General features: G+C 38.1%; 2 protein-coding genes and 1 long non-coding RNA gene across 7 annotated transcripts in view; 1 reads left to right on the forward strand and 2 right to left on the reverse strand.

The window, feature by feature from the left end:
* The window catches only part of LOC126919828 (plexin-A4), a 422360-nt gene extending 409654 nt beyond the window's left edge, over positions 1 to 12706 (reverse strand). For both annotated transcript variants that reach the window (XM_050729445.1, XM_050729446.1), the window contains exon 1: positions 11861 to 12706. The gene's annotated coding sequence lies outside the window, so the exon portion shown is untranslated. The remainder of the gene's footprint in view (positions 1 to 11860) is intronic.
* Positions 12690 to 14771, forward strand: LOC126919841 (uncharacterized). 2 transcript variants are annotated; one of them, XR_007711790.1, is made up of 2 exons: positions 12690 to 12837; positions 14135 to 14771. It is a non-coding gene; the product is annotated as an uncharacterized LOC126919841 (long non-coding RNA). The 2 variants fall into 2 exon arrangements; XR_007711789.1 differs by having other exon boundaries at positions 12691 to 12837; positions 14131 to 14771.
* Positions 14772 to 19996: 5225 nt separating this feature from the next.
* LOC126919834 (putative GTP-binding protein 6) lies at positions 19997 to 22193 on the reverse strand. Of its 3 annotated transcripts, none has more exons than XM_050729458.1 (3): positions 22060 to 22193; positions 20526 to 21440; positions 19997 to 20452 (listed from the first exon to the last, which is right to left on the reverse strand). In XM_050729458.1, the coding sequence occupies exons 2-3, from the start codon at positions 21399 to 21401 to the stop codon at positions 20012 to 20014; spliced, it is 1317 nt and encodes a 438-aa protein (XP_050585415.1). In that variant the 5' UTR covers positions 21402 to 21440; positions 22060 to 22193; the 3' UTR covers positions 19997 to 20011. The 3 variants fall into 3 exon arrangements, with proteins under 3 accessions (XP_050585415.1, XP_050585414.1, XP_050585413.1); XM_050729457.1 differs by having other exon boundaries at positions 20526 to 21530; positions 22060 to 22186; XM_050729456.1 differs by lacking the exon at positions 22060 to 22193 and having other exon boundaries at positions 20526 to 21943.
* Between the last annotated feature and the right edge of the window lie 21 nt (positions 22194 to 22214).

A 22214-nucleotide genomic window follows, 5' to 3' on the forward strand; every position in this document is an offset into this window, starting at 1 on the left:
TTTTTCTCCACATTTGTTCGATCTTGATACTCGTATTACCACCTGTATTTGTTGTTATTCAATTCTTCGGTTGAAAAGCTCGTCCTGCGGAGGACGACACATTTGTACAATTTATTGTAACTGTGATATTACTGTAATTCTTGCAAATATATGTAGCGACATAAGAGGTTTTAGGACGTTTCGATACGAAGATGCTTCACATAGATGTTTTGCCACAGAGGATTAATACAATACGACACACATAATGTAATAAACAAACTCTGGACAGAGCAATTTCGTTGCTACGTGCAACCTACAACCGGCGACAAGTTCAAACCTTTTGGTACCCCCCTCGTCCAGTATAAATAGACAACCAAATTCTCCAGTTAGTCAGTCGCACGAATTAATATTAGTATGGAGTCAGACAGTCAGTCAGTCAGTCGTATCAATATTAGCATCAGCACAGCAGTATCGCGCAATCTTATAACGAGTATTATCAAGCGAGCAACGCTTGCGATTAACTTTTCTACATTTTAAAATATCTGTAAATATAGTTAATTAAATTAATTCGTCTCGTTATTGAATTAACCAACAACACGTCACACCGTCCACCACATATACACATTGGATAATAACCTTGCGCGAGTAGAAAATTCCAATATATCGTTCCCTTGGTAATTTGGATTAATTTCGTACGAATGCGGCAGCTGCTCCGATACTTGTGAACAAGAATCTTCTTTCTTCGTTCTTTGATTCTGTTAAAGATATGATAGAGTAACTGCTGTTAGAAAAATTATTGTCAACATCATCGATCGTATCGAGCCTCTTAGTGAACAAAGTGAGGGACAGATCGAACGAATGAGAATTCTCGCGATGCCTGGACGAAAAGCAGACGATTCGAAGAGTCAAGAAATCAAGGCGGAATAAGGAGAGGAAAACGAAACGAGAAAGAGTAAAAAAAAAAAGAGAAAGAAGTACAACAGGGGAGGAGATCCCTTTCCTTGCCTCCTCCTTTCAGACACGAGAGAAGATGGTGAAGTTTGGAAAGCCCGAGGCAAGGAAGACCGTAGAAAAGGAGAATTCCTATAGAAGGGGCAACGAGAAGTTTCAGGAGAGCTACAGGCGGCCAGAGAAGGCCCCGGGAGGACGACGAGGCGGCGAAAAAGCGAGAGAGACAGGGAGACAGCCGCTGACAATGAGAAAACGAGCCACGGCGACTGGACCGAAGAAAGCAAGCTGTTGAAAAAAAGGAGAAAACGTTAGAAGGGAAAGCATCAGAAAGAGACAGGTAGATGGGAAGAGTGGGCGTAGAAGAATACCGACGGCCATCGAAGAGAACATAAGAAGACCCAAACTCTCTGTTATTCGACGAGCATTGGTGAATTTAGAGTATACTACTGGGAATAGTACTATTTTGTATCGTTAGTTTTCTTCTTCTCTTAGATAAAAAATGCTCTAATAACTGTTATTACATATTAAGGATCGATGTTTAGGGTTGAAATTTTTATTTTAGAATTCATCTAAAAGTGCGTTTAAAGTTCTCAAGGAGAAGATAAGAAAGCTAATGCTCCGTTATTCGGCGCGCATTGAAAAAAAGATGTGCTGCTGGAAAATTATTATTTCGTAGCGTTTATTTATTTCTTCTCTAAGGTAACAAATTTTGTAATCAAAAATATTGTACGTTAATCGGTAAAAGAAATCAACGTTCAGTAGCCGATTTTTGATAGAACGTTCGTATAAACCCTCGGTATAATATTTAATAGATGGAACAAATTGCTATTTAAATTACATTCGTCGGGTTACATTCGTAAAAAATATGAAATTGCATAAATATTCACAGTCCAGTTATGACTGTCATTCTATTAACCTTTACACTGCGACATTCGACTGTAATAGAACTTTACTGCATATCCATTCGCTGTGGGATTTTTATTTAATTTAGGTATATCGTTAAAATCTATTTTCTTTCGCTGTAAGCTCCTAAAATGATACTGCGCGTGCTGTACGAGGAAGATCGAATACCGAAGGATTTCCTCTTCTTATAAAATTGATGCTTTTTAAAAATAATTGAAGAAGGTCATTTCACAGCGTAATTTACAAACATCGGACTCTGTATATGTTGCAACATAATTAAACCTTCAACTGAGATATTCTATTCTAAACAAGATAAACTTAAAGATTAAAAAAAAAAAAATTAGCGGAAGATTTCTAAAAATTTTAAAACACAAAATCGTGGAAATACGATAACTAGCCTGTGTGTGTCCGCTAATGCAAACGGATTAGCGTGTTACCTAATGGCGTGCGACTCGTTTCTCAACCTTTTCGGTACGGTATGCTCCGAGACACGCCTTTCTTGTCTCTCGTGCCGGCGTTTGCATGAAATTCCGTCACATGTTAAACGATTCACCTCTTGCATTATAGAGCCACGGTAAGCAAAGCAAAAGAGCTCGTGATTCGCAGATTTTATGCGCATTACACTACCACGCTGTGCTTGAAAATTGAATATGTTTCTCTTCTCCATTCACAACGAGCTAACTGCTACGACATCGTTCAAACTAAGAAAGCAAAATTCTAATTTTAAAACCAGATATCTCGGAGTACACTTACACAGGAAACTTTAATAGGAAAACGCAGGTCCGCAAAAAAAAAAAATAGAGCAATTAAACGAAAGACATAGGAAACTTTGGTGGCTGATTGACAAAAAATTGTAGCTAACAATCTTAGGACAAACTTCTCATACATAAAGCTACTCTGAAATCGATGTAGACGTACATCTGCCAATTACGAGGTAGAGCCTCAAACTCCAACGTAAAGTCAGTAAAGAGATGACAAAACAAAAAGTCGAGAGTCATTTTGAAAGTAGACTGGTACTTGCGGAACGAAAAAATAAACAAAGGAACCGATATATCCACGGTGAAAGAAGAAATCATCAGATACAGCCGGGTTATATCAATAGAATGACTGGTCGAAGAATCACCGCAACAACAGCCAGAAAATCGCTGAACATCACAGAAGAACGCGGAAGATCGAAAGAACTCTTTACTTTTACCGTACAAATTTAACGGCATAAGCTAAATACGATATCATAATGATACACCAGTGGATCTATTCCCATTCGTGTCAATTTAATTCATCACGGTCTGTGTTGAGTATCGTTGTACGATAGATGGCATATAGGCGGATTACAATAAAAAAAATAAAAAGAAAAAAAGATTTCGAGAAACTATCCAAAAAGTCTGGAGAGAGCCTGGAGGAATATTTCGCACTATATATAATCGAACGAAGCGGACTTTGGTCGTTTCACGAGCATAAATCATGCCGGAGTATCAAGACCTTTAACGTGTGCAGAAACAACGAATGTCGAGCTATTGCATATTCAAGGAGCGGGCGTTGAGTGAAATCTGGCCGAACCAGCCACGATTACGTATATCCGATGCACGATCAAGACGTGCCATTGTTTCGTCATTACGTAGCCACGGAACAGCCTAGATAAGCTTCAACCTCCGTCATAGTTGACGATTCTGCGGCTGGTCAAGCCGGAATGTATCCCAAACATGCCCGCCACTCTATCCTCCATGCATCGAACCACCATTTCTGACGTTTCAACGTTCTACGTTCTACATTTGCTGGATTTTTCTTCTCCGAGCACGCGGTGACGAACAAAAGTACTAGCACGCGTCAGCTTATTTTACAAATTTCTATATGGATTCGTAATGCGTAATTCGTGCTATTTTTGTTTTGTCATCTCTCTACTGACTTTACGTTAGAGTTTGAGCCTCTACCTCGTGATTGGCAGATGTACGTCTACATCGGTTTCAGAGTAGTTTTATGTATGAGAAGTTTGTTCTAAGATCGTTAGCTACGATCTTTTATCAAAGAACCACCAAAGTTTTCTATGTCTTTCGTTTACTCGGACTATGCAAAAATATAAGAGGAGCTAGAAGAAGCTACCTACGGAGGAACGATCAGTTTTAACGTAAACGTATAAATTAAGCTAAAAATGAGGAAACGGATGAAGGATGAACTCTCCGCTATTATGCCAGGCTTTAGAAAAATTAGGACAAAATTTGAAACACTTGCAATGGGAACAAAGATTCTTTTCGACGAAATTCAAGAGTGAGATTTTTCTTAGATCGTCGATGATCGAGTTTAACATCTATAGACTCATTAGGTTGTGCGAAAAGTGTCTTCTTTTATAGACACGTCTTTTACAACGACGCATCTTTATACAGACATGAAACCTAATCTGTCGAATGGTGTAATCTCTATCTTGATAGAAGAAAATGGATCATACGTAATTCGATAAAATAATATAAAACGAAATATATTGTGCATCCATTATTTCCTTACGAAACGAAAGAAACTTTTTGGATGACCTAATACTTTTTCTGAAAATACGAGATACGTTTTAAGGTGAGATATATGTATAGTAGTGCATATAGTAATATATACACTGTATAATATACATTACTATATATATATTGTATAATGTATATTACAGTATATAGTAATATATATTATCCATATAGATATTATCCATACAAATATTAGAGTTTCCTCAGAAAATCAATAACACTATTAATATTTCAAATTGGCCAACATCATTGCACAAAATCGACAATATTGTATTGACAAGACATATTGATCCTTTTAGTTGAGAACTTTTAGTCGAAATATGGACAATATATATAGACAGATTGAGGGTACTCTTACGCTACGTAAAAATTCAGTATACGTATGCATAGACTTAAATAGTAAACTAAATTATTGCGAATCGCTTACGAGCCAACAATACCACTGCGAAATTAAATGCCGCCACTGATAACCTACGGAATAAATAAATAAATAGTAACGGCAATAACGATACTTTTCAAATCACTACTTTTCAAATCAATACGAGTGCCACAATGGTCGAAATATAACTAAAGAAAGCTGAAACTTCGCATTAAGATCGTTTCATACGCCTCGCGTGTGTGGATGAAAATAAAGCAGGCGAAACAGCAGTCAATGGAACGTGGAATAGTTGCCGGTACAATGATGTTTTGGAAAGATCGTGTAAAACGAAGACAGCTGGAAAAAGAGAAGGGCCGAGGTAGTCGAAAAGGACACGGACGAAAGAGAACGGAGACGTATAGTTGAAAGATGAATTCCGATGCAAAAAAGAAGAGAAAAGGGAAGATTCGAGAAAGAGGAATCGAGGGACTGACAGGGGGATCTGGTGTTGGTCCACCGACGAAGAAAGAAAAAAAACGGTAGAAACAGGAGTACCGAACAGTCGAACAGGTTGAGGTCAGGTCGCAAGGTATACCTTAGGTCCGGTTTCCTTTGGAATTCGCCGAACACGCAGAGGATATTAAAACCAGTCGAGTAATTTCCTCTGGAACTCGTCCGCTGTCTAATTAAACTTTTCCATTTCGATCAATAAAGAACAGAAAGGCAAAAAAATGTGGCTGGCATATTGATATCGATATACAGTTCCTAGACGTTGAATTTGGAATATACGAAGGCTAGGAGAAGAACACGGTAAGTGACAATTTTCATCTTTTGTGAGAGAGCAATTCTAAAATTCGATACGTTCTTGTATGGAGGAATAAGTATGGTGTTAGAATTGAACAGATATAGTCCCATTTTCTTTGTAATTCCAGACGTATTGCTCGGCATAATACTAAAATACTTCGTAGAAATTTAAAAACAGTCTAATTCGTTTGTCCTAAATGCTTTTTAGGTGGTTTTGTAATGTCTTATATGTTATCATCAGATCTGATGATCCTAAGTTTAGATAAAATTCGATATTTTATTGTAGAATGCATATCACTGTGACAGCTAGTCGCTGTTTTATCCGGAGCATTTAAATAATTGCTACATGAATATATTGATATGCATTACCTATGTATATACTTGAATCTATATATTTTAAATGGGACGAATAACGACAGAGATAGCTGAAAGAAAGCGATAAAATTCCAGGTTTCTCCTATCTCCTCTAATATAAAATGTCCTATTAGCATGGAAACTTGGGACCACCTAACTCGACGATACATAGGATATTGTAAGACCAATCTGTAAGAGGCGTTCCGTGCACAGTTATCGATAGAAATGAAAATCCTTTCTCACGTTGATAACACGAATCGCCTGAGAAGAGAGAAAGAATCCCCAGGAAACGACGAACGCTCGTCTCATTATCGACGAAACTCGGATATACATATACATTAAAGCGAACTTCAAAGTCGTGACGAGAAGAAAGATACGCTGACAGAGGCGGAATTAAGCGCAAGATTCGTAGAAAGCGATAGAAAGAGAGGGGAAAACAAGAGGGAGGAGTGGATTAGTTTTGTAATAAGGAGGAAACGATGTTCGTTGAAATGCGAAAAGGACGGGCACACGTTGTTACGGGGTAAAAAACGAACGACGTGAACGAGAAGGAAGAGGTGTGTATAGCGAGATGGATGCATTCGAAAGGACTGGCCCGGAGAGAAAGGGACCGCCAGGAGAAGAGGATCGTAGAGGTGAGGCCCCCTTCTGGCCGAGATAACTGAGGACACTCCGAGAAGGCTCCGTGGGACTGGCGGAGCTGCGAGTTTCTTCCTTCTCTTCTCTCTCACGGATACGAAACCGAGAATCTAGGACTCGTCGTGTACACGCGGTATGTATATATGTATATTATATATGTATGTACGTATAACTGGCTATAGCGGAGAGGCACGTCGTGCACGAGGCATACTCTTCTCGATTCTTCCTCGTGCCCCACGTTTTCTATAAGGGCGCCGTGCCCAGTTGCATCACCGTGGTACAAGCTAGGCGGTACAGGTCGTTTCATCTGTACTTTAAACGAGACGCCTTGTTCTCCCTAACGATTTGTGTACTTTCATCGGTCCACGTTATGTTTATGTTCTACACGCTCTCTGTAATAGCTCATTGTTCGTACGTGCAATGATACCGAGGATGGATATCGCCCAAACATGGGAAGAAGAGGATGATGGTAAACCTTTCCGTAGAAATGTACTGGTTTAACGTTTAGAAGATATAGGATTTAGAAAATATCTTCTTTCTGAATGTATTCTATTCGATGATACGATAGGATGGAATTTAGTAAATGGCATTGGTCTATCAAATTTAAACTTCCGAGAACGTTGCATACAGTGACTCGTGAAAATATTTGAACATTTATGTTCCTGTAATTTTATTAACACCGTAATGAGACGTATAGTGAAACTGCAACTTATGTATTTAGTGTATCAGGTAAACAGCGATCGAATGAATTGAAGACTTTCAAATGAATTCAAATTAATCGGAACGAGGTTTTAATTAATGAAGATGAGTATAGAGATACGAAAGGATATTTCAAATTAAGTGGATAAATAACATGCGATAAAGAGGTTTCAAGTTGCTTGAATCGAAATCACTTGAAATCAGGTAACATGAGTAATCTGAACGAGTTGCAGTACGAATGCATGTCGAGCATGAGAGAGAATGATATTTACAAATATTTGAAGAATTCCGTTTTTCCGATAGTTATTACGTAAGGCCACGTTGTTCGGAGAGGATCTTCTCGTCAAACAAAACTATGAGGATGGTAACAGACCCCGCGAGCTCCAGAGAAACAATTTACGAGTGGAACCCTCTGAACAAATACATCGAGTAATCCGACGAGCCCTCCTGTTATTTCAGGTACCCTCTGACCCCAAATGACCCTGTCCATATTTTTTTTCTCCGATCGATCCGATTAACACGGACGATATTTGAAAAGGATTTTCGCGAGTAACGTTTAACACGCGAGAACCAACAAATCCTTCCTTCTTGCTCGATCAAAGTATCGTAACGTGCATTTTTATATTAATTCGATACGATCGGTCCGATTAATTAAAGGAATAAAATCAAAGAAAAGATTCGATTCATTCTCCGAATATCGCTTACTCTCTATTAAAATTTCTTCTCGTTTCAATTACAAAGTAAACTAGAAAGAAACGATTAAGAAACGAGCAAAATTCCTAAAAATATTTCTTCCTTCGTTTTTATTTAAATTTCTTTCCTCTTTAATGCCAAAGTAAAATACTCGTAGAAAGAAACGACGCGACGGTCAGGCGATTAAGAAGCCAAGCCTCATCCACGGCGAAACGTGGCCTGCTTTCGTTAACGACGCGCGCAACACCGTTCCTTTTCGATGCAACTGCGAAAAGAAAGAAAGTAAAAAAGGACGAGGATGCCTACGCGCGCGCCGACCTCGTTCCTCCGCTATCCTTCCTCATATTCTCCAGTGAAATTGCCCAGGGTTGCCGACGGAAGGCCCAACTATAGACTTTTTGAGGTTAACCGCATCGCCAGTACAGCTTTTAATGGTCAAAGCCACGAAAGCTGCTCGTATTTTAAGCCCGCTCATCGTGATCCCAAGCGAAATTCTTTCATCGTCGATTAACTTCAAAACGGAATACCGGGTAACCGCTAACGAACCCGTATAATTATGAATTTCTTCTGGATTCTGCATGAAAAAAGGAAAAGGGAGAAAGAAAAAAAATATGCCACCACCGACCAGCGTTTCCTGAAACGATTGTAACAAAACCATCCGCCACCCCCAAGGGGTTAATGATGTGGTCCAACAACCCAGGTTACGTTTCGACGAAACGACATCCGTCACTGTGTCTGTGCCTGTTTTTTTTTCTTTTTTTTTTTTTTTTTTTTTTTTTTAACTAATGTCTGTCTCTATTCGCGAGAAACACGGCCGGAAAAACGGTCCTATTCGAGTATTGATCAGAAGTCGACTGGTACTCGAGCGTTGTATCAACGGTAATTGAATTTCAGCGTTGCACGCTGTCAATCAATTATATTTGAAAGGGAAAAAAATCGGAGGCAGAGTGGGAGGGAATGTAAAATAAAAAAGAGATAGACTGCAGGCAATCGCTAAATATGTATATAATCTGACGAACGTGGTCGCGCAAATAGCGCGTACTATTTGACGTCAATCATTTTGAAAGTAATTGCACCGTTAACAAAAATGAATTCGCCTGGCTGCCATATTCGTTTCACCAGTGAATTTTGTTTCCTCCTATTGAAAAAAGAAGAAAGAAAAGAACGCAGGGAAAAGGAGACTATAATGGAAGGAGGCGGTGAAAAGCGATTGGATTTTTATTCAATCGGCTCTAAAGAGCTTCCGCGTAAAAAACGTCTGCCCGTTCGACAGAATAATCGAATCGAATCAACGTTAAACGTATGTATCACGTATAAATACAGCGGGACTCGTACCTATAAAAACAAGCCAGAAACTTCCGATTCTTATAGCGTGTCGTGGTTAACGCGAGAAGGAACGAAGTATAGCAGCTCACAAAAGTATCTGATCATCTATAGAAACTTTTTATCCATATACTATGTGTATTATATAGAAAACACTTCGAAATTTCACTACAATTAGATCGAGACGACACTATCATGATTGATATTAGTGAAATTGAAAACGAATTTTTAAGCGTAAATAAAAGTTACAAAATTTTACGATGAATGAGCTTATGGAATTATTTGTTTCCTGAGAATGAAGTATTAACATTACATAAGTGCACTTATGTAATAGAGTCAAGAAATTAATGAATAGCGGAGTTTGGCTTTTTGAGAAGCTCGTATAATAACCGCACATAAGCGCACTACACACCTAAAGATTTTCCGTGATAAGTATTCAAATAGCTTCTCCAGCCACTGTATGTAAGAAATGGAAAATTTTAGAATAGTTTTATTGCTGTGAGACGCAGCGTATTTCCGAGAAGCGGGAATTGCTCGGAATCAGGTAACCGAAATCAAGTAACTAGCTTCGTGGGCGCGAGCTAATTCAAGATTCCCCCAAAGACGCGCCGAACGCATTAAATTAACCGCGTAATTCTCGCAAAGCATACGAACGTTGAAAATGATCACCTTAAGTAATGATACGTGTTCAGACGCTATAAAATCGTTGTACTCGTGTTAAACCATGTATGACTAAGCGTAACGTAGAATTCCCTGTAACGAAGATACGTTACTACGCGCAGGATATTAGGTGCTCGTAATTACAAGAAAATATTAGGCGAGTGCAAAGGTCTGCCGGTTCTTGCATTATCTATTAATAACATTGTTTTTTCAAGCCGCTGGATATTTAGTCTTACATCGTTCTTACTTCGTTACATTCTACGTTTAATGGAAAGATACTTTACGGAAATATTACCACTAAGCCAAACAAAAGGAAATCGACGAAGATGCAATGATTTATTTATTTCGTTTTCGTCGACAAATTAAATGAACAATATGTAAACACAGAAAATAGACGATGATATTAAAAACAATTTTATTTGGATCACATAAAAATGGCAAGTACCTAGTATTTTTATAATTAGGAGTTATAAAATTCATAATATTTAATGGACAAAACAAATATTTTTCTCTATTTCTCTTCTCCATTTCTTTGCTTATACTCGTAAAAACGTAACGTAAATATCCATAGTGCAATTACTATTCATCTACAATTCTGTTGTTATCGATTCCAATATTGAAACAGAAAAGAAAGCCAGAGACTAGAACAAACAAAGGATCAAGAGGATAAAGACGCGTTTTCGACGAGTTCAGAAACGATCCAGGGTGTAATTAGCAAGGTCAACAACCTTCCAACTCCTTGTTCGCGACTTGGAGACAGAGAGATCGAGGGTAAGTCACGGATACGTACAACGTGGTATGCAACACGATGAAATTGGAGCCAGTAGTGTTTCGGTGGCGAATCAATGTCGTATTTTTCTCTTTTCCGGGCAGGAACAAAATCCGCCAGCCGGAGGACCGTCGACCAGAACACGACGCGGAGTGCGGATGAACGAAAACAAAGAGAACAGGGGAGGTATAGACAAAACACTTAAAGAAGAACTATTCTCTGCCCGAGCCTGTTTGTTTCTTACTCCACGCGGACAAGAGAGCAGGCCAGGAAGTGAACGCGGCCTGTTACTAAGCGTACAATGAATCCCGACGCGACATTGTACGTTATCATAATGTTCGGCCGACCTCACAGGACAAAAACCTTCTCCTCCCGCCCCCTACCAATCCCAGAATTCATTTCTTTCGCGGACTCTCAATGCCACGTTTCGTTTCGTTTCGTTTCGTTTTGCAAATATAAATGATTTGCATTCGAAGAATGAGAGATAAAGGCTGGTGAAACGCAGAGAAAAAGGATACAACGACGAAGGTCGTGGTATACAGTATACAGTATCGTTCAAAAGTATCTGAACACTTGTATATTTCTGACAATATGTATTTTAATTAGGAAATTAAATATCGCATAAATGGAGTTGCGATGATCTTATTATTCATAACCGTCATAGGTATATGCGTTAAATTGATTTTTGGAAATTTATATGCAATAATAAAAAAAGAACTGGCGTTCTTAATTGTCAAACTTTATATATTTTATATTCAGGTTCTCTGATTTCTGAATTATAAATCATACGACTATACTTTCGAAGTTGTATTCTCTTTTGTATTAAAAATGTGCTTATTTTTAATAATAACGTTTGTTCCGGCTATACTATCCACTGTTTTCTTTGCCCGTCTTATGTTATTTTATTGAAAGACACAGAAATTGAGATATAGCGGTTGTATCAGTAATATTATCTAAATAATTGTGTCGACGCAACATGTGCACATATATATATGAGATAAAATACGTACATACCAATCGTTAATAGCTAACTTGAATTTATATTCTATTGATTTAGAAAAAAAAAGGTGGAAGGAACTACTTCTACTAAATTATTAATGTTTAAATAACAAGTTTAAAAAATAAATAATTTGTACAAATCGATAGAAGTGTCCGGATATGTAATTATGAAGGATAGTGTACGCAGAATTTGCGCGAAAGAAAAAGAATTCATGGAATGTGACTCACCTAAACGGCAACGTTGTAACGCCAACGAGAAATTGACTTAACGACGATGAAGTCACAGTTTCGGACGACAGACAGGGGGTAGGGGGGGCAAAATCAGTCTCACACGCCCCCCCAATGTCACTCTGGACCCCCCGTCCTCGATGCTACTCCTTTGCAACGTGCTCCGTTTAGAGCACACACTCTCTCTTGCCACGCACTACCCGACCACTCACAGTCGTCACCAATTTTCTATCCTCTTCCTTTTTAATCCTTTATCCTCTCCGTGATTTTCTTCCCTTTTATTCGCTCTCCTATTCTCCTTCTTCTCACTCGTTCTTTTTCTTCCACACCCTTCTTCCTTTCTTTTGCAAAGGCTTTACTACTTCCTCCTTCGCTGTTCTGCCGACGGTTTAATCGATAGACACTCGCGGGAGTCTGTTAATCGGTTACACCGAGAGCGAGCACTGGTCATCAGGGGTCGAAGAAACGCGCGACAAAGAACGATAACATCGTTCGTGTTCCTCCCGCTATTGAAATACGTTTCCCCCACTCTCTATCGTAGATCACCGGTTGTCACTCTATTTTTTTTTCTTTATCCACCACCGAACGCGACGAACGTAAATATATGTACACGAGCCCTCGAACGACGTCGTGTATTCCTCTTTCCACACGTTCTATCAGTCCTATCTATCCCTATCTACGTATCTAACTATCTATCCATCTAGCTATCTTGTTCCCTCTCTCTTGCGTACACGGTACTTTCAGACGCGCAGAATCATCGTGCGCGCCTGTTCGATTCCTCCTATATACTTCCGATATGCGTCTTCCACGGGTTTAGGGTTTACGTACGCGGCCAGCAAAGTGATTCAGACGTTGTCTGTTGTGACACCACCATCGATTTCTTCCTCTTTCGCCGGTACGAAGTGGAAAACTGGTCCGTGTCGATGGGAGAGGTGTCTGTCTGCTCGGTTCCAGCAACGAAGACGTGGCCTATCGTTGTACGTACCTAAAAACCATTTGCGATCGATCAGAGGCTTCTATGCGATATGACGGACGATCGACGAGTCATAAACCGAATCGAAGGAAGCGAGTGCGAGAGAGAAAGATCGCCTAATGTGCCACGAAAACTATGTACCGGGGAGCCAGTATGGCGCCGTCCTTCGTTTATCTCTTTCTCTAACCCCTTTCACTCTTTCACGCATACACGCATACATTCGTCCCTTCTCTTTCATCGCTTTCCATCTCACTTTTCTGCTACGTTCGTAAGTGCCCGTCCGACCCTCTCTCTATACCCCGATCTTCTTCATTCGCCTCTTTTCACTATACACGTATATTCCTTCCCTGTCTCTCTTGTGTTCGTTATGTTCACATGTATGCGCCTCGCCGGTCTCACTCTCACCACCACCTTCTTCCTCACTATTTCGTGTTAACCACGCGCATACACGTTCGACACTTGACTGTCACCGGCGCGCACGGGATCGTTGAATTAGTCGAGGACTAGATTATGTTAAGATTATGACACGATTCCAAATTCCACTGACTATAAAATAATCATCAAATCACCGACGAAAAACAACGAATACACTATTAGAGCAAGGTAATTTCACTAATTCATGCAACATGACATCTCCTCTTTTTATGTATAACCTCAAACGACGGAATAAGAGAAACTATATATATCCAAACTAGATGGAACACCACGAAAGTGACACAAGTCGACTGAAGCGTTGGGGCCAGAGACAGAGGCGGACAAACAGCAAATGTACAATATATATATATATATATATGTGGCTCTCACGACACAAGATACACTGGACACATTCTGATCGACGCGCGCTTACCACTTTTCTCTTTCCCTGTTTCTATCATGTATCGCGTAGCAGTCCCTTCGATAGCCAAAACACGAGACACACTCGAGAGGAAGTCACCGAAAGAGCCACAGCCCACAAACAGCACCACCGTTCATCGTGTCAGGGCGCTCCGTTTCGTCGCCACTACCGGCGTGCATACCCGGTGGTTCTTCACCGCCTCGGCGCTAAAATGGCGATCGAAGTGACAGCTCTCGCCTCCTCCTCGCCGGGTTCGGTCGAGCAGCCGCTCTTTCCACGCATACTACCACGCATCGACTATATTCTACTTATCTTTCTCTCTCTTCTTCGATTCCCACTCGCTAATCTCTTTACATTTACTCTCTTTCTAACCTTTCTTTTTATCAGGCACACGCACACTCACATACACACTCTTACAGCACGCGGCACAACAGAATAAGGCTCTCTTTCAATGTTATCAAGGTAGAATGGAAATCAGCCACGAATCGAGCCGGTTTTTCGATGCGTACCACGCGGAACCGATGACCACACATAAACGCACCAGACACACCGTGTGGAGATGCTTCTCGATGGCGGCCTCGAATTCTCAGTCCCGGACGACGCCTACACCACCACCACGTACCACCTTAATAGCTGTGCTTTCCCGGACTCACGGGACTCGACTGGGCTCCGCCAGGCCACGATATCCCCGCCGCACTTGCGCCAACCGGCTATTGCTCCTACCCTTCGCGAAGATATACTAACCGTTCCTCGTTCTTACGCCCACCCCCAGCGCAGTTCTATTACCCGTGCAGACTAACTGAACCCCTGCGGAGCTCCCACGCCCGCGAAACAGCCAATGCTGGAGCCTCTCCGCAGGACCGTCTAACCTCGGCCAAGGGCGCCAACCTACCGAATACGTTTTCTGTTTCTTAACCAACATTATGATACACCGGTATAGAAGCAATGTTTTGTGGTTATTAATTATTATTAGAAGTATCGGTAGTAGTAGAATTAAAATTCATTCTTAAATAATAAAAACTGATCGCTGACAAAGGGTTTTTAACAGTGCAAATAAATATAAAGTAAGTTTTGTTGAATAAAATGAAATTAAAGTAGATAAATATGTATAGATTTTCTACCTAAAGGCTTTGCGTAGAATTATTGTAGGTTAAGAAATAAGTAGAATTTATTACGTAGGGAATACGTTTGTAAAACGAGGGTCCCAATTCCTCAATATACGGGTCTAGCACTCGCCCCGTTGAATCGTGTTGTGACTGGGTAAACGAACGAAATACTCTAATGGTCTACGTTCGTCTGTTTCCATTTGTTTCTTCGAACCCATGAAACAAACGACAATCGCGTGATAATATTTTAATCATTGTTTCATCCCGATTTTATAGTATCGCGTCAAACAAAGAGAGTTACATATGTATAACATTACACAACTATAATGACAAGTATAGAAGGAGAAAATAGAAGAGGAACGAGTGTATATGTAAATATGCATCCCTTCACCCGGACCCTTATAAAGAAACGCGCAATAGAGAGAAATATGAGAAGAGTAAAAACGAGAAGTGTCCATTTTTCGTGATTTTCTATGTAACACATTTTCATATAATCATAACACAAATCACAATGATTGTGATGTTCAAAATTTCTCTATATAATAGCGTTAAAATTTGGTATACTTAAAAATCGTTTATTTAACCTAATCATACCTACATAAAAATACGATTACTTCGAAATATGCCATTCTCGATAAATTCTTGTGCACGATTCCGTAACTAGATATAAACAAATTTTTTGATACTTATATATTATTAGTGTCTTAAGAAAATACATTAAGTTTTATTATTTTCATGTAAAATCCATCTATAGTTAAAGAGGTTTTTATTTATCCCATTTCTTTATAAATATATCTTATGTTATTCCCTTAAAATATTCAGATATAGACGTGGAAAGTGAACAGCGTTGATCGTTTGACGAAAAAATTTGCGGACTCTTACGCGGGGTCGACCGTTTAAATTTTTCTCCGTCTCTTTGAAGTTACCGGCTTCGCTGTTCGGCTTAGCTGATATCCATTCCGCGAACATCGGTCACGGCACGTAAAGGGGCCCACTTGAGCGTTGATTTCTCATTGCGGGACATTGTTCGACGACTTTAACGATGCAATTAATCCTGGAAGCTTGATCGCTAGAATACTCTGTCGACAGACGAAATGTATGCCTCGTCGAACCGGTGTCGTGCCAGCAGCTTAATTAATCATCATACGATAGAACTTAACGACTTAATCTTAAGGTAAGGTTACGAACTATTTAACACACGAGTATCGCGTCGTCTGTGTCGTGCCATCGAACAGTTGTTGAATATGAGACGACGGGTGTTAAGTTAATATTAACATATTATCAATCCCGCGAATCGACATCTCTATGTACTATGTACATACTGGCTACCGGGCATCTTTTGTTTAAGACGTATAGTAACATTCTTATTTATATATCATATAGAAGAAAAAACATATTTATATTATTATATAGACAGAGATACATATTTACCTCCAAGATCGAATAAAAAGATGAAACGAGAAATGTTACTCGTCATGTCTTTCTTCTGTTATTCCAAAATTTTAATATCTATGATAATATACATATGTACAATAAACTTAATTATTCTGTGCAAAGTTCAACATTGAATTTCAAAACGATGAAACTTAGATGACTCATACAACTCTACCTTACTACATATCTAATTAAAAATGTAGCAGATAGGGTCGTGAGAGTGGCGACAAACGACAGACACCATTTTTGTTATTTATGCGTATAGCCAGGTTTAATTCAATTTCTCGACCACCGACGGTCGGAGATCAAAGTTCTGTACGGCCGATTTCGGGCCGTTCAATCGGCGTCGCAAAATATCAAGCCGTGGGAGCCGTAATTGAATCTGTAACAGCAACCGAATCAGCGCGATGTCCAATCATTGCATTATACGAGTCACTCGCCGATCGACATTCGTTAGTCAATCGTTCGTATAATTGTTGGGTTACAGTTGCCCGGTTAAGCTACAGCTTTGTAGTTGAGGTACCAGATAAACGAGCAACGCTAACAGCACGAGGCGGAGTGACACGTTGAGTGAAAGAAATACGATCATTGGCTCGTTAGATAGCGCGGAACAAGACAGAATTGTCCGACAAAATGTATAAAAGGCCTTCCATTTCACTTTATAAATAAACGTGCCTGGAACAATATGCTGAGAAAGACATTGTTATATATATCATGCGAATAAAATTGGTGTCAGTTACAAAATCGGAATTGTCCGTGATATATCATCGACACTTTCGCCTGTCACTTTTCCTGTTTAATCTATTCAGAATCAACATTACGCTGCGTAACATTTCATTTGTAATTTCTCTCTAGTCAATTTATATTATGGAATTCTGTTCTTAACGTTGCAATTGTGAAAGGAAATTCTAACGATTTACTTGGCTCAGTCACTGTTTCAAATGTTCCAATATAATCGTAATATTTAACTTCTATAAAATATTATAAATAGTAAAATAAAAAGTTTACCGTTTGCCTTTTACAGTTTGAAACAGGATAATCAAATGAGTCGTAACTTGTAAAATTTATTTGTAAAATTTCTATAAATTATTAAGTTATTTTATCACCAGACTTGTTGCTGTTATGCAGAGTTACTAATATCTAATTAATTCCAATAATTTGCTACTTGTCGCTTGTACAATTTCTCTAACATCAGTTGAACCATGCTATGCAACTGAGAGATCCAATATAAAGAGAAACATCGTAGCAATGAATATCTTACGCCAAATTTACAATGCATCGATTTAGAAACGAAAATGAGCTCCTCGAGACCAAGGATTCACATATGTCACGTATTCGTTTGAGACAACAGCATAAAATTCTCACTAGCCCCATTCCGTTCCACGATCCAGTTAAGATGTGACGGTCTATGCGAATAAGATAGGAATACCAAAGAGACGTTGTTCTCGAAGAATGTAAGAAACGAAGAGTGCAAAACAACGACAGATAATGATACATGTAACGCGTAGACACGCAAAGATTACGGAGATTAGAGTCGTCCCACAGGTTGGGAGCGGCGAGAATGTAAAGTTGTTGCTTTGTTACCTCGGTAAACAGTAGGAAAGCGGTGGAAATTAGTCGTTCGGCTAAAGCCAGTGGCAGGAGTGGCACCGCGATAATTAGGTTTCACTTGGTTCGCTTTAATAATCCAGACAACATGTAAAGTGCATTGCTGGGATCCTTGCATCCGTGAAAGCATAGCTACTCTGTATGAAAGTGTTTGGTGTGCGTGACCAACGTTAACGTTACCGCGGCCTGGCCACGGTAGGTGACAAATTTTGCAAGGACAGCCGGAATTATTAATGCCTTTTCCGCGGAGAGGTTGAGACGAGGCGCGAAATTAGCAAGCCCGAAAGCGGTACACGGTGCGCTACAAGCGAATTCCAATCGAGATAATGAAAATTAACGACGTTAAAGCGACGTCACGCTCGTAATTAATTATCGCGGCCCGTTTGCCCGGTTGTCGATCGGCCTCTCTTGGCACACCGGACCCTTTCCGCAAGGGAAGGGCCATAATCGCGATATCAATCCTTCATTAATTCCCTCGGCGAAGAACGAACGACTTGCATCGAAACTCTTCCACACGACGCCACGATTAATTCCTTAAGACGCTCTCTATATCTATATATGCATGAAACGCCGGCTCTATGAATTATACATCACGTCGCCGGCACCCTCGCCGCGAACTTTCTTGCGGCGGATGATCGTTCTTGCACTCGCCAACAAAGATAAGACAAATAAACCCGCCTCTTAATAAACGCCACTTCCAAAACTGTTACCCACCGATAGTTTCATCGAAAAAAGAATACTTGAAGCACGCACGAGTATTTGACGTTGATTTTAAGGATTTAGTTTTTGATTGGGGTTAGGTTTTTGATTGACGTATACCGATGTACGTAAGTATTTTGACTTCTGGTACAATTCGATAAAAAGAGAAAGAGTGGTCTATTTGTTACGTAGTAGACTCTCGTTTAACTGGCCCTTATGGGATTAAAATGTATACAAATTATCATTTATCAGTTGTAAAAAGAATATAAATACATATATAAATGGTTAAAATTCCACATGTATGTATGATAAAAAAATGCATTTATTTAGTTGGATAAGAAAGCATGATTAAAGAATGTGTCGATGAATTTTCTGTTGGTCAATTGTTCTTATCAAAAAGTAAAAAATTATCAAAAATAAATTAAAAAGTTTCATTTGAGAAACATATTTTATATTACGTAAAATAGTTTGAAAATATTCAAATACTTACACATTATAATAGTGTAAGTAATTGCATCCCGTTTAGCTACCGTCTTTGTTAGCTATCAAGAGTCGTACATCAAACTGCAGTTAGCTAGAGTGAGCTGTACGAGTACGTATAACGAACCTCCTTATCTCGTTTACTCTTCGCCGGATTTTCGTATCTCTTTTTTTCTACGAGCCATCCTCCACGCTTGAATTCTACTCTTCGATAACACGAAATTGCATCCTCTGCAACCCACGCGTCGCGTCTGAAGCCAATTTATATTAGAATGCGATGCACGATTTTAATGTGTGAACATTTGCATATGAAACCCTTGGAAACATTTCATCCAACAATCCTATTTTTAAACATTTATTTTGAATCTGTAAAATTAGAATTTCTATTCATCTCCATTCCAAAATGTTTCTTACTAGACAATTCAATATACATATACTAATCTTAATTTTCTACCTGTTTTGAAGTCGTAAAAATAAAGTAGATATAAATTTAGGCTTGTTTTTACGTCTAGATTTGACAGTCGTAAAGATATACGAGTACACACAATAAAGCTTTAATTTAGTTAACGAGCGCAACGAATGCTTTGGTTGAAATTTCGAGTTATGTATCATACATCTGGTATTCAGAAGCACCAACTGTAGAGAAACACGTGCGAAACACGTGTGCGGAATGGCTATCGTAAAAGGGAAAATCGACTTGAAAAAGATGACTTAATCTGGAGAGCTTTGAGGTTGGTAAGTTTCATTTAATTTTTCTAGGAAAAACGAAATATTAATTTGCATTGTTGGATTATAGTTTCATGTAATAGAAAATAAGACCCTAACTAAATTAGAAAAACTATTATGAGGATAAATATTACGCTGTTCAAAATTTTTATTTGTGCTCTATAATGTATTTTCTACTATTAAATAAAGATGGTGAATAGAATGGAACAGACTGATGAAATAAAGCATTAGTCAATATAAATCAATTATATTACAACAAACATAAGGTAGAGAAATAGATTTAAACAAATTTATTTAGATCGATTGAGATTGAAAACTCGTTTAAATTTATAAAATATAGGTAATGTCATGAATACATCCATTATTAAGTATTGTGGATTGTTGGGATCAGGCTCAGCGCTTAGAACTGTTGCTTCTTTGTACAACCACGATGCTTCCGTACTTCCATTTCCTACCCTAATACGCTTCTTTATTAAATTAGGTATATTTGTAATTTCTTTTTGTATTTTCAATCGTAATAAATCGATGCCTGTCGATTTAGTAGCAGAAATGGCAAACGTATTCTCTGGCATAACGTTTTCTATGACATCTTTTTCTATTACATCACATTTATTAGCAACGTTAATTATTACTTTATTTTCATCTACCATAGGCTCTATTGTTTTTTGAACATGTTGAATTTGAGCTCTAACATCAGGATGACTCGCATCAAATACATGAATTAATATATCCTATAGAAGATTAAATAAAGTTACTTTAAGCTAGTAGATTTCAATATAATCAAAAAAATAAGATTTTACATACTGCACTTGTAGCATCTTCTAAAGTTACTATAAATGGCTCTATTAAAATTTCTGGTACATCTTGAATAAAGCCAATGGTATCGATATATAATACTTTCAACATATTTGGAAGTAATCCTCCATGAACTGTTGTATCTAAAGTAGCAAATAATTTGTCCTCAGGTTGCAACGAAGCATCATTTGTTAATGCTTTTATCAAAGATGTCTTGCCAGCATTTGTGTAGCCAATAATAGCAATGCTTGGAAAACCGTAATTAACTCTGTGCTGTTTTATCCTTTGTCTATGTTCTTTTAATCTTTGTAGTGAATTTTTTAACCTTTTTTCCCTAGTTTGTAGCATATTCTTTATTTTTTCCGTATAGCTTATTCGTCCAATACGATAATTGGTTAAATCCATCATTTTCTGCTTTATGTATGGAAGTTCAGCCAAAGCTACCTGCAATTTTGCCTCTGGCGTTTTTGCATGTTCTCGGAAAATATGAATGACTATAGAATAACGATCATAAATTGGTAAGTGAAGAGCCTTTTGCAACTCAGCAATTTGTACAAATTTCAATAAATTTGTACTAATAAATATACATGAAACGTGTGGACATTTACTAATATCTTCTTTCAACGTTTCAAGAGCTCCTGTACCAACTAACTTATTTTTATTCAAAGTAAGTAGTGGAACCAGCTTCTCACCAACAACGCTCCAATTGGTTAAAGTATTAATGAGTGCTTTTGCCTCGGCTAATTGCAACTGAGGTGTAGTATTTCTTTTCTGATTTATACCCCATTTTACATATGGTTGTATCACAAATACTCTATTTCCACCAACAGCTGTTCCCAAGTAGTCTTGGGATACCTGCGTATAGGTGTTCTTTTCTTCTTCCATCTTCTCATATTTAAATGTTATATCAGATGCATGTTTACACTGATGAATAACATTTAGTATATTAAATTTTCTTCTTGTATTTATTATATATTGTGATTTATTTAAAACCATAAAAAGCTTTTTTGAACACTGCATCATTTAATAATTATGTAATATTTGCTGCTTAAATATACACTTAAAAATAAATACTTCAAAAAGCAATTATACACATACTTTCATAACCTCAAATTTAGCATGTATGTCGATAAAATATTCAACTTAATTTTAAAGAAAAATAACATTACATTTAAATAAGGACTTTTGTTCCTTTATGTTCAATAAGTAGGAGAGAAAACGTTTAAAAATAAAGAATACAAACTTTTATATTTTAAAATAAAATATTTAACCTTATTTAAAATGTAACTCTTGTATGAAACTGTTCGAAAATTGAATATAATACCGAAGTATATATCATTTTATATTAATTAATATTCACGGTCAAAATAAATGTAGATTTTAGTTTTAATGATACTCGTATTTGTATAAATTTGTTCTAAATAAAAGAAATCATTGCATGCACTTTTCAATTAAAATTAACGTTCTACTTCCTTTAATACATAGTATATGTTACAAAATTATTAAATCAGCTTTTCGACGTATGTTTGAAATATTTATCAACCTTATAATATCTTAAAATACTTAATTCCTATGTTTTCTTGTGATATATTCAATCGCACGAGTTAAATTTGAGGATCGACGTAAATGAACAGATGTTCTTGCCACGTGACTAAAGATCGTATCACGACACACTACACTGACAAGGTGTCAATCTCT

Source organism: Bombus affinis, chromosome 8 (genome assembly GCF_024516045.1).
Source record: "Bombus affinis isolate iyBomAffi1 chromosome 8, iyBomAffi1.2, whole genome shotgun sequence".
Taxonomy (NCBI): domain Eukaryota; kingdom Metazoa; phylum Arthropoda; class Insecta; order Hymenoptera; family Apidae; genus Bombus; species Bombus affinis.